Source organism: Narcine bancroftii, chromosome 4 (genome assembly GCF_036971445.1).
Source record: "Narcine bancroftii isolate sNarBan1 chromosome 4, sNarBan1.hap1, whole genome shotgun sequence".
NCBI classification, from domain to species: domain Eukaryota; kingdom Metazoa; phylum Chordata; class Chondrichthyes; order Torpediniformes; family Narcinidae; genus Narcine; species Narcine bancroftii.
The window spans coordinates 188,637,411-188,649,945 of record NC_091472.1 but is presented as its reverse complement, the minus strand read 5'-3'; the positions used below and the strand labels follow the sequence as shown (position 1 = coordinate 188,649,945).

Sequence of the window (12,535 nt, the reverse complement as noted above, 5' to 3'; positions counted from 1 at the left end):
TTTAACTTATCTCTATACTTAACTAACCCAAATTAACCCCCTTCTCATTCTAAGCGCACGTGTATGTAATGTGTGTGTAAATTTAAGAAAAGTTCTTTTGTTTACAGTTCAATCTCACTTCTTCTTCCAAGTTCTTTCGATGCAGGCAATTCTTATACTGTGCACAAAATTTAACATGTATAAAGTTCACCAGGCTTTGGTGCTTAAAAGGTAAATGTTTACCGCTCAGGAAGGTTCTTGTAGGGTTTATAGAGAGAGATTTGTTGTTCTAGGATTTCCACAATTGAGGTACCACCATTAGTCACCTCAATGTCTCACTGATGAAACTTGCCCCATCAGGGTTTTCCAGATGATAACCTCTTTCTTCAGGCTACCACCACAGAGTTTTGTTCTGTTCCTCTTATTCCAAGATAAACATCAGACAGATAGCACTTCCAGCCATCCACTGCTCTGGAACTTTGTTTCCAACCAGCTCTTCCTGGCTTGCATTGTTCAGCTCCTTTAGTGTCACACACACTAGCTGGGAGACCTTGTTAACTTGTCTGTCTCTCTCTTCAACTGTCAACTGCCAGAAAGACCATGTGATTCTCTCACTTGCAAAAACCCCTTCTTCAGCAAATTACAGGAGTTCTTCTCCTTGGTCAAAATGTTGTCTTAGATAAACAAAACCCAGTTTGTCTCCAGTCCATTCATTTTATGACATCATTTCAATTAGCACCTATTTGTGAAATATGCATCACATTCTCCAGAGATCCTGCAATGTTACTAAATATGAATTCTTCAGTCTTTCAAATAAGATCTGTTTTAAAATATGTGTATGTATGTAACCCACTAATCTTACCAAAATCTTCCCAATATTAAAATCCATTACAACTCAAATGCTAACATGAAAATATGTAGTTGTGGAAATCATTGTTTATCCTACTTGGTTTTATTTTAAAAATCTTGTCCTTCTTTACTCAGGTTTATGAATATAGTTATACTTCTGTACTGCTGTGTCCTTAGATATATGGTGCTCACATGATTCACTCACTGTATTGTTCTCCCTTCAACTCTGAATACTTGGGCATGAAAGTAGGCCACTTCACTTCCCACGCCTTGGAATAATTCAGAGACATTGCATAGAGAACATCATTCTGAATGAAATGAAAAAGACAAAGAGTTGTGAATTCTTTCAATAGTGGTGTGCTTAACTTCTCAGCACCTCTTGCCACAAAAACATGAACATTTTAATTAGGTTCAGAAAAAGTACATCTTTCACTCAATTTCTTTTTGGCACTCGAGTTAAATTTTACATAAGACTAACTTGAATCTACATAGAATGCTGCCATTGGAGAGCACCAGCAATCATCAAGGATCCACATCACTCACGCTCTGTTCTCACTACTACCATCAGGAAAGAGATATAGGTGCCACAAGACTCACACCAGCAGGTTTGGGAACAGATGCTACCCCTCCACCTTGAGACTCCTCAACAACAAACTCAACTAGGGACACATTTAAGGACTCTTACTTTTACTGATTCCCCCCCCCCCCCCCACCTCTGTATTGCACAGTCAGTTTGCTTACATTTACATGTGTCTATTGAGTACAGTTTTTTGGAACTACCAATAAGTGGTAATTCTGCCTGGCCCACAGGAAAAATATTAGGGCTCTATGAGATGTCATATATGTACTCTAACCATAGATCTGGATTTAGGGATGTAATTGCAGTAAGCCATTTTAGCAATTTTTAATCTAAGCAGCAGAATCACCAAAATGAGAAAGTACCTGAGGCAAACTTTGAATTTTGACACATTTCTGCACCCATTTCCACCAAGCAATACGGTCAATGGACAATGATCATCTCCAAACTGACAGAGTTTGAAGATTGAAACCTCCATAGCATGTTTATAAAGATCATGAGGGGAGGTATGCAGACCTGGAACGCAATGAATGAGAAATAAAATCTGCGGTTGGCATGAAGTATACATGCTGAGTTCCTTCAGCATTTTTGTGTTTTTACTGCAGTCACTGTGTCTGCAGGCTTTTGTGTTTCATCCTATTAGGTAATAATCTGATGGCAATATAATAAACAGTGTCCACAGATTGTGCTCTTTTGCCACGTCCAACATTGATGCTCATTTTTCCCGCTTCACGAGTGGGCCCCATATCATTGGAATTTAACATTTGAAACGTTGATTGCATATCCAATTTTTCCAAAATAATGTTTCTATATTTCAAGGTTTTACTGCTGTTTACTCTGTTTCCCTTTAGTTCTGATCAATTAATATTCTGTGTTTTAATATTTCATGAAGGAGATGGAGAATTATTTCTATTACTCGCAGTTGCGTTATCAGCGTATCAGTACAATGGAGACCAGGGAAGTCTCACCTCAGATTCCACTGCAGGAAATTCCATTTATGATGAGGGCATTGGCATTCTATCCAACAGAGAAAGAGGTACATTGTACATGTTATTCTTCATAAAGTAATAAAAACAGTTTTAATGTGTTTATATGAAGTTCCTTTCATTGAAGGGTTAAATCAAACATTAGCCTCTCTTTGTAGTGCCACGTGGGTCGAGCTGAGGCTGTGAAGCTGCTGGGCGATGGAAGATTAAAGGATAAATTAAATTAAATAAAATTAAATGATGGAAAATTAAATTTTGATCGCTTCAAGAGGAACCTCTGACATTTGAACCGAGGGAAGTGGAAAACTAGAATGAGGAGAGAATGGATGAAGCTGACATGCAAATGAAAGTTAGAACTTGTAAGGAGGCATTGAGAATATAGAGTAAAGATAAACTGGGATAAGACTTCTCATGAAGGAAGTTCATTATTTGCTGATGGTACTTGTACAACTCGACAAAACAGTGTTGTCCGCACACACACACACACACAAGATATATATACACACATAAAGATAGCAATTAAACTAAATATATATAAATATTTAGGGATGATTTACTTCTTTACAGGATACTGGTTCACTGATCTCACAGCTTGTGGGAAGAAGTCATTTCCGAGCCTAGTAGTCTTGATTTAGATGCTCCTGTACCTCCTACGTGATGGTCGTCGGTCAAAGATGCAGTGTGCTAGATGGAAAGAGTCTTCAACATTCCTTAGCAAGGCACTGATGAAATTTACCCAGCCTTATTTCATTCATGAAAGACCCCAGATTCAGTTAACAACAGGACCACTTCCTGTTGGTTTTCAGGACATGAGTTCCATCAATAATAACTTTGATTTTTATGTGCAGATTGAGGACATGCTGAATGAGGTGAAGTTCAGTAAATATGTGGATACAGGGAAATATGTAACAGATATTGATTTGGGTGAATTTATTAAACTGTATATAAACCATCGACCAGCTTTTGGTATATCTGCTTCTGAGATGCAGCATACGTTTGATGTTCTTGGTTATGAGAATGACAATGGAGAAAAAGCAATTGGCTTAGGAGAATTACTACAACTATTGCAAACTAGAGGTGAGTCAAATGTCAAAGAATAATTGAAATATGTGAAGAAAATGAGAAAAAACCTATTTAAAAGTGAATATTGACAGAAAAAGTCTGTAGAGCACCAAGGCAGCATGTGAATCAAAATAGTAATGCCATAATTCCCATTTTTTGTTCCAACTTCCTTCCCATCTCTCCTGAGGTCTTAATATGAGATTTATTTCTTTAGTTGATGGAAACCTGTTGTATCTCATTTGAGTAGCCACTGTTCACATCCAAATCCTGGAGGTGTGCATTAACAGATTATTAATATCACAAAATTCACATGGATTAGTTCAAAGCCAAATATAACTTAGTCTTTGCAAAAACAATTTTTCAGATAAGAAACTGCCCCAAATCAAGGTTTAAATTGAAATATCCTGAGAGAAATCAAGTATACCAAATGTTTTCTCATTGATGGATTAACAATAATTTGTGTGGACTATTAATGGAGATGGTTGGTAATCATTTCCATTTATGCACATAATTTTCAGTTGTAAGGATAGAGCAAATTATCTGTGACTCCATACTGATGCAGGGGAAATAGTTCGCTGGTTTTTTTTCGCAGGACCAATAGAAAGGAATGGGTGGACAGGTTTCACAAAAAAGCACAAAAAACTTTATAGTCCTCAGTGTAGGCACAAAAAAATATAAAACTATAAATTCACTGTTGTGCCACAATTTAGTTACTATTCATCTTTTGTTTAGATGTAAAATGGAAGCGATTGCATTTTAAGATATGAATTTTGCATCTCTATTTCAGTTCTAATTGCTCACAGCTCAGAAAAGCAGTAATTTTTCAAAATTCAGTGATGTGTTTATTTATCAAGAACTCAACTAGTGCATAGAGTATCATTTCCTCCATTTAACTGCTGCATCTGTTAAAAAAAATAGAGCTGTAAATTTTCATTCCAATATAAATGCATTGGATTTGCTTTGCTTCTGATTTTTTTAATAAAAGCCCAAACCAGAGATCAAAATTCGATATAGTCTGTTTTCACTTTGCTTTCTAGGTGAATGTTTGTCTGAGGAAGAAATTGCAGAAAGTCTCTCCACACTATTAGGCTTGAATCCAGAGGGAGGAAGTTCCGAATTTGATGCCTTTGATGCCAAAGGTGCCAATTGTTCAATTTTTTTTACACTCCTTGATTTCCCTAAATTTAGATAGTTCAGTTGCAATACCCTTTCTGTGGATTCTTAATTGAATAAAGCTATATACATGGAATAATGGTACAGTGATTGATATCACACCCGAAATTTCAAGCAAAATAAACTGCTTAAAGAACTCAGTGGGCCAAGCAGGATCTGTGAAGGCAAAGCAATGGTCAATATTTTGGGTCAACACGCTGAATCAGATTTCAACTTGAAACATCGCCTATTCCTTTGCTTCCACAAATGCTGCTGTTTGAGCCACTGTTCTTCCAACAGTTTATTCTTTTCAAGATTCCAACTCTACATTCAGCTGTCTCTCCCAGGAAATTATAAGTTTTGATTTATAATCCAAACACTAAAGATCCAGGGATCTGGATGTACAAATTCGAGACGTGAATTTAAAATGCATCACAGCAGAAAGTAACCTTAAAATAATTTAAATCATCTGGATTTTTAAAAAAAAGTCTTGGTTGTGGTGATCATGAAACTATGAAGTACTCAGTTTGGAATTCATTTGGACTGCATAGAATGGCCTCACGGCAACCTTGTTTGAAATGTTGACTAAAAAGTTGGAATGATTGCCATTGAAATCAAGATAACATTTGATCAAGTGTGGGATCAAGGTGTCATTGTAAACCTAAATTCAACACTTCTAATTTCTTAGAAAACTAAGGAAGTTCAGCATGTTCCCCCTGTCCTTCAACCACATTTACAGAAGCACCATTGAAAGAGTACTTGCTGGATGCATCCCAGTGTGGTATGGGAGCTGCTGCCTCGGGTGGGCAGCCAATTTACAAAAGCACCTATCACCCTCTGGACGCACTTTCCTCCTCCTTCCATCAAGGAGAAGGCTTAAGAGCATGAAAGCTGCACCAAACAGGCTTGAAGATAGTGCTGGCAGACTCTCAGTCTGCCTTATGGTTGATAAAAGTTAAAGAATTTCATGAATGTGGTTTTACATGAAAATAGTGGAACCTTTACCTTAACTTTATACTCTCGAAATTCTTTATGAATGTTGGCAATAACCTGTTAGACTAGGACCAGAAGAACCCATCTCACTGTACTAGGTATGATATGACCAATAAACTTTTGCTAAATTTAAGTGCTTGTGAAGAACCGTAGATTCCCTAAGATCACAATCAAAATATGGATCCTATACATATGAAATTTTGCATCCATTGCGATTTTCAATTTATCTCAACTCTTTAAAAGCTAATTTAATCAGTATCTGTGATGTTCACCTTTATTTGTTGCATTTTTCCAATTTGTGCTTTATAATCTAAATGAATAAAATCCTTAAAGTCCATGACATTGGAATACTCTGATTTAAACTACAGAAAGAAAAAAAACACCCAGTGAAGGATTATATCCTTTGAATGAGTTCCAGTGGGAATTGTTTTAAACAACATTGAGTCTATGTCAACCACATTAAATTTTGTGATATCATTATTTTATATAGGTCCAAATCAGCTATTTGTAATCACCAATATTGTAACATTTTTACCTCCATTGAAATAGAAGTAAATCCAAATAGAGCCATGGAGTGACAGACTGCATACTTTTCACACCTATATTACATAGAATTATTATTACATAATAGAATGAGCATGCAAACTAAATTTACCAGATGAATACTTTTGAAATTGTGTGAATAATTTCTCTTCAATCAAAAGTGAAGTGAATGAATCAAGAATCCTTCATAGACTTTGTTCTGAACTCTGGATAGAAAAATCTAATTGGGAGATTCATTAGGGATGAATTAATGCAGAGATATTGTCCAGGGAAGATAGAATTCTGCCACTGTAATTTTGGAAAAGATTGGAAAGATCCTTTAAAGTTAAGGCTGCAATCTACAGTTTATTTCCTTAATTTTCGATGGATTCACATTTTCTTCTGTGAATTCACAAACTAAAACTTTCAAGTAAGAGAAAAAAATATAAATAAAATAAAAAGCTATATTGAATTGGTTACATTAATTTTGCTTTTTTTTGGGTTTGACAGAGGCATCGAAATTACTCAATCAGCAGCTTCCCCAGGAGATCACAAGTGAACTTTTTACATATGATATATTGGGGTTTCCTTGCAATTTATCTGCATCCCCTTGTGCTGACATGATGCCCATGCCTGCAGCTCCATTAACAGAAATGCAGAAAGAGAAATGGAGCCAAAGTCAGAAAACTTTCTAGCATTTTCTGTTTTTATTTCAAATTTCCAGCATCTGCAATTTTTGAAGGTTCACAAGATTTTTTTTTTGTTTGAAGTAATTTATACTGCTTTACTTTTAATATTAAAATATAAACAATGGTTGAGTAACTCAGAAATTGTTTGGATATTTATCAGTGTGTTATTTCAACCTATGCCAGTTTATTACAATTTTATTGATGTATGAAGTATATTGGCCTTGTAATTTGTTGCAAGTCAAGATTTTTGAAAGGACTTGAAAGGACGTTAAGAAATCATAAAATACTTAGTGGTGTAAAAGGCCCAATGAAAAACAAAAAAAATGTACTAAACCTACAAATAAAATAATGCTCTTAGATGCCTTACTTGTGAACAATTATATGCTTACTTTGTTCTGGATGCGGGAAAATATATAATAAATATATAATAAATCTTTAAATACTTTCATACCTGATGGCAACTTATTTTCTAATTAATTTTTTTGTTCCCTAAGTGTGGTTTGTAGACTAAGTCAGCATTTAGCTCTGCCTCCTGAACCGCCCTTGAGAAGGTAGTGCTGAGCTGCCTCCCTGAAGTACTGTAGTCCTTGAGGTGTGTGCACTGAACTGGAATTCACTGGTAGAGTGTGGTGCTGATGGCTGGCCCCACCTCCAGGCTCTGCCCCCATCTGCTCACATACAACTCTGGTTTCCTGCCTAAACCCAGAATCCTTCTGAAGACTACTGTGAGACCCTACCTTTAGTTATAAGCTAATAAAAGCATTTGTTTTTTTAAACTGTTTATTCTTAATGCTGATGTTGTAGCATTGTAAGAGTGGGTCTCAAGCAACTGCAAAATGTGCATATCCGGCATCTACCAATCCCTGTAGGTGCCAGATACCAGATACCAAGGGTTTTTCTGTACATAAATTATGGAAATCTTTTATCATAATTGTAAAATGGAACTTGCTAGAACGAGAGAATCTTCTTTCAGTGGAGAGGTGGTTCATAAAAGCAAACAGCTTTCCAAGTCTTGATCTGAAGTTGACTTTAATCTCTGCTCTGGATACTGATGGAACTGTTTGTGGGTCAGTCATTAATTTGGAATAGTGTGCCTAAAATGGATTTTAAAAAGTGTATTTTTGTTTACAAATTTCAAATTTCCTCCTTGTAGATTGTTGCGAAAAATAATTATTTAATAATGATGCTGGATCCAAAGTAGAATCCAACTTATTCTTTCAATTGGTCATGAAGTATTTCAGGTAATTTGTGAGAAGATGTCAGGCCACAGGATGAGGAATAATAATTGGTGATTACAGCTGATCAAACCGGTGCGGACTCGAAAGGCCAACATGCCTGTTTCCGCTCTGTAAATGGTTATATGGTTATGGTTATGATCTCGTTGCCCAGTTGTGAGAGGTTTTATTCACGCTACTATTTTATTAGCTTATTTCCTTATGATGGAAGCACAACTCAAGCCAGGTATGCTACTGATAGACCCTCTCTCCCCCAATGGAGCTGAGGAGTTCACATACTGGCTAGACTGCTTCCGGGCCTACCTGAATGTGACCAGAGACGTCTTCCATACCGATAAACTCAGGAGGTCTGCACTTGTTTCGAGAGTAGGAAGGAAAGGGTATGCAGGCTAGATAATTGAAGTCGCAGAACAAGGTCCTAGTGAGGCACCAACTTGCTCTACGTCACCAGCAGCCAGAAGAGACCATCAATGACAACCTGCTGGATCTATGGATGCTTGCCAAAAAGTGCAGGTATGAAGCGGTTATGGGCCATGTTTGTGAGGAAGAACGGTTCCGGGACACTCTAGTCATAGTGGTCCACTTGAGGCACATGAGGCAGCGACTGCTTGAGTCGGGAAAGAAGGACCTGGCTAGCCATGTCAAGCTGACAAAATTGCTGGAACAGGCCAAGCTCAAGAACGACTATCTCAAACCCAGCAAGCTCACTCACCCAGGTGACCCCTTCCAAGGACCAGCTGATCCCGCTATCCCTGTCCTAACGGCTGCCACTTCCTGTGCTAGGCAGTGCTTTTTCTGCAGCAAGAGCCATCCTTGATCTCGTTGCCCAGCAAAAGACTCAGTGTGTTCCAGCTGTGGCAAGAAAGGGCATCGGGTAAGGGTTTGTTGTGCGAGGGATGCCCGGGGAAGTCCACGGCCTGTACTGCACCCTAAGCCGTCTGCCCTGAATTCACCTGAACCTACTTGCTGAATGACATGCCAACGGAGGGTAGCAGTGAGGAAATGGCACGGAAAGGTTCAGTGGCCATCTTGCCACAACCCAAATTCATTCTTGTCAGAGGAAGGAGGGTGGCCACTTTGCCGCACCATGAGGTCGACACCATCTTACCCATGCAGGGCAATCCAGGATGGTGGGGGCCACTCGAGTGATGAGCATGGAGTCTGCAGGGTCCTAGCCTTGATGGTCCTAGATCAGGACAGCCCTCACCAGCTCAGCAACTAAATGCCTAATTGATACAGGCTCGACTGAAAGCTTCATAGACTGCAAAAAACCTAAAGATGTATCCTTCTAATATTTCTTGCTTCTCTTTTGCATTCTACGCGTGATCAATAACATTGAACATCTGTCATTTAAAGAAGGGGGGAGGGAATTCTGTAAATTTTGCTTATATATACTTGAAAAATTGTGTGCTCCAGTGTTTTTGGGTCTGGACTTCCTGTGTCATCTTAAAAGTGTGACTTGGAGTATTCTGGCTCCCTCCCCCCTGTAACGGTTCTGAACGGAGGACCCCTAAAATCAGAAACCACACTGAATATCGACCCCCCCCCCCTTCCAAAATCTGTTCTCAGTCTGCAAATTCATTGCTACCAAGAGCAGGAGGTACAGTACAGGAGACCGAGATTTTATAAAGTCTGAGACGCAACGTCTACCTGACGAAGGTATCGTTGAACCTAGCACCAGCCCGTGGAGAACGCAAGTGGTAATGGTAAAAGGGGAAAACAAGTCCAAGCTAGTAATTGACTATAGCCAAACTATTAACCAGTACAATCCTGCATGCATACCCCTCCATAGAATTGTAGACAATGGTGAAATGATATTATGCAGTATTGGGTCTATTCGACCATCGACCTGAAAGCTGTTTATCACCAGCTGCCAATCCGTCCAAGGACCGTCCATATATGGCATTTGAGCCTAATGGTCGTCTCTATCAATTTTGGAGGGTCCTTTTTGGTATTACTAATGGGGGTTTCTATTTTTTGGATAGAATGGTGGATGAGTATGGGTTGAAGGCAACCTTCCCCTACCTTGATAATGACACCATCTGTGCCACACCTTGGAAGACCACGACACCAACCTCAAGATGTTTCTCCACATGGTGAAAGCCCTGAACCTCACTTATAACTCTGACAAATGAGTGTTCAGGACTAAACGTCTGGTGGAGAATGACATCATTGGCCCCGATCCTGATAGAATGTTAGAGCTCCCCATCCCCAGGACTACAAAGGCTTTGAAGAGATGCCTGGGGTTTTTCTCTAATTATGCCCAGTGGATCACTCAATACGCTGATAAGGTTCACCCTTTTTAAAAGCTACTAATTTCCCCTTCTCGGCTGAAGCCCAAATGGCTTTTAACTATCTGCGGAACTACATTGTGAAAGCTGCCATCCACACAGTGGACGAGAATGTACCTTTCCAAGTGGAAAGTGACAATTCGGACATAGCCCTGGTTGCTACCCTCTACTAGGTGGGCAGGCCAGTTGCATTTTTTTTTCACGAACAAGGCCACGAGCTCCAGAAACCATCAGTGGAAAAGGAGGCTCAAGCCATTTTAGAAGCCGTAAGGCCCTGGAGACACTGCCTGGCTGGTAGAAGATTTACGCTCCTCACTGACCAGCGCTTGGTCGCATTCACATTCAATAATATCAAAAGGGGAAAAATCAAGAATGACAAAATTGCAATGTGGAGGAACGAGCTCTCCACCTACAATTATGACTATCGGTCATGAGCTTTTAATGACCTTCCAGATGCCTTATCCAGAGGAAGCTATGTCTCTACACACACCGACCAACTGCGGTCTCTGCATAATGAGTTCTGCCATCCAGGGGTCACCCGCATGGCTCATTTTGTCAAAGTGCACAACTTGCCCTACTCCGTGGAAAGTGACAATTCGGACATGATCAGGTCTTGTCAGGTCTCTGCGGAGTGTATGACGCACTTCTACCGCCCCGCAAAAGCGCAACTGATCAAATCATCCAGGCCTTCAAATGGCTCAGTGTTGATTTTAAAGGACTCCTCCCATCCACAAACGGGAATGCTTTCTTCCTCTCAATCATTGATGAGTACTTTCGCTTCCTGTTCCCCATTCCATGCCAAACACGTCCACTTTGTCAGTCATAAAGGCCCAAGACTCCATTTTCACCCTGTTTGGGTATCCCAACTATATTCATAGCGATCAGGGCTCAGCCTTTATGAGTGACGAGCTACATCAGTTCCTGCTGTTGAGGGGCATCACGTCCAGAAGGACTACTGGTTACAACCCCTGGGAGAATGGGCAGGTTGAAAAGGAGAATGCCAGAGTCTGGAAGCCTGTCAAACTGGCCATGAAGTCAAAAGGCCTTCCAGTCTCACGCTGGCAAGGAGTCCTTCCTATGGTGCTCCATTCCATCTAGTTGCTACTATGTAACGCGACCAACGCTACTCCTCACAAGCTCAAAAGAAGGTCGGCATCTGGAGCTACACTCCCAACCTGCCTCACTACTCCTGGTCCATTCCTTCTCAGGAAGAATGTGAGGAGAAGCAAGACCGATCCCCTGATGGAAAGGAGTACCCAGATGGCAGGGAGGACACTGTCTCCATCAGGGACCCGGCACCCACTGGAATAGAGGGTCCATTCCCTCTGCCTTGCAAACCACGAAGCTCATTCTTGCCACCCCAAGTCAGGGCCTCAGGGGATCCAGTTGAGAAGGAAAGTGTATCCCCCTCAACCTTTGAGCCAGAGACCCAGCCCGCCTCTCTTCCCTCACAAGGGGACCAGGCCCCCTGGTGTTAAGGCGCTCCACCAGGATCTCCAGACTGCTTAAATCTGTAAATTTGTAAGTAACTTTTTTTTAACGACTTGTTCTGAACCCATGTTCTCTGTCTTCATTCACAGACCCTAAATTCTACAGGAAGGGGTGAATGCAATGAACTGGGATTCACTGGTAGTGTGTTGTCCTGATGGCAGGCCCTGCGAACATCTGCTCACTTATAACCCTGGTTTTCCACCTAAAGCCAGAATCCTCCTGAAGACGACTGTGAGACCCTACCCTTAGTTAGAAGCTAATAAAAGCATTTGTTCTCCCTCCAGTCATGAGAGCTTTTATTCACACTTCAGTGTGGTATACCACAAAGCTGTTCAGGAAGGAGTTCCAGGATTTTAAACCAGCAATGGTGAAGAACAGCAATATTTTTCCAAGTTGGGATGGTATATGGTTTAAAATGCAACTTGCAGGTGGTGGAGTTCTCATGCTTTTGCTGCCCTTGTCCTAGATGGCAGAGGTTGTGGCTTTGGAAGGTACTGTCTAAGAAGTCTTGGTGAATTAATGCAAGGCATTCTACTACAAACTGCTGCTACTGTGCGACAAGGGTGGAATGAATTAATGGTTGTGGGCAATGTTCCCTCTAATAGTCAGTGTGCGCAAAAATCTTAAGTTGTGCAAATTCTTTTCCTGTGACAAAAGTATGTGCGCACTGAATGCTTGTGCACATGTAAACTTGAAACTGTTTCAAGAT

General features: G+C 40.1%; 1 protein-coding gene and 1 long non-coding RNA gene across 8 annotated transcripts in view; one reads left to right on the top strand and one right to left on the bottom strand.

Annotated features, from left to right (window-relative positions):
- The window catches only part of cfap251 (cilia and flagella associated protein 251), a 64,097-nt gene extending 56,840 nt beyond the window's left edge, over positions 1 to 7,257 (top strand). For 3 of the 4 annotated variants that reach the window (XM_069933280.1, XM_069933278.1, XM_069933279.1), the window contains 4 exons: positions 2,298 to 2,441; positions 3,240 to 3,468; positions 4,491 to 4,592; positions 6,631 to 7,257. In XM_069933280.1, coding sequence (XP_069789381.1) covers positions 2,298 to 2,441; positions 3,240 to 3,468; positions 4,491 to 4,592; positions 6,631 to 6,815 — 660 coding nt within the window. In that variant the 3' untranslated portion in view covers positions 6,816 to 7,257. Of the gene's footprint in view, positions 1 to 2,297; positions 2,442 to 2,549; positions 2,797 to 3,239; positions 3,469 to 4,490; positions 4,593 to 6,630 lie in introns of those variants that run through there. The other variant, XM_069933281.1, reaches the window with a different exon arrangement.
- Positions 1 to 12,535, bottom strand: part of LOC138761339 (uncharacterized) — a 44,049-nt gene that overhangs the window by 22,799 nt on the left and 8,715 nt on the right. The window contains exon 3 of one of the 4 annotated variants that reach the window (XR_011356266.1): positions 1,021 to 1,136. The exons of 2 other annotated variants lie outside the window; for them this stretch is intronic. This is a non-coding gene — a long non-coding RNA (uncharacterized lncRNA). Of the gene's footprint in view, positions 1 to 761; positions 1,137 to 12,535 lie in introns of those variants that run through there. One more of the 4 variants, XR_011356265.1, reaches the window with a different exon arrangement.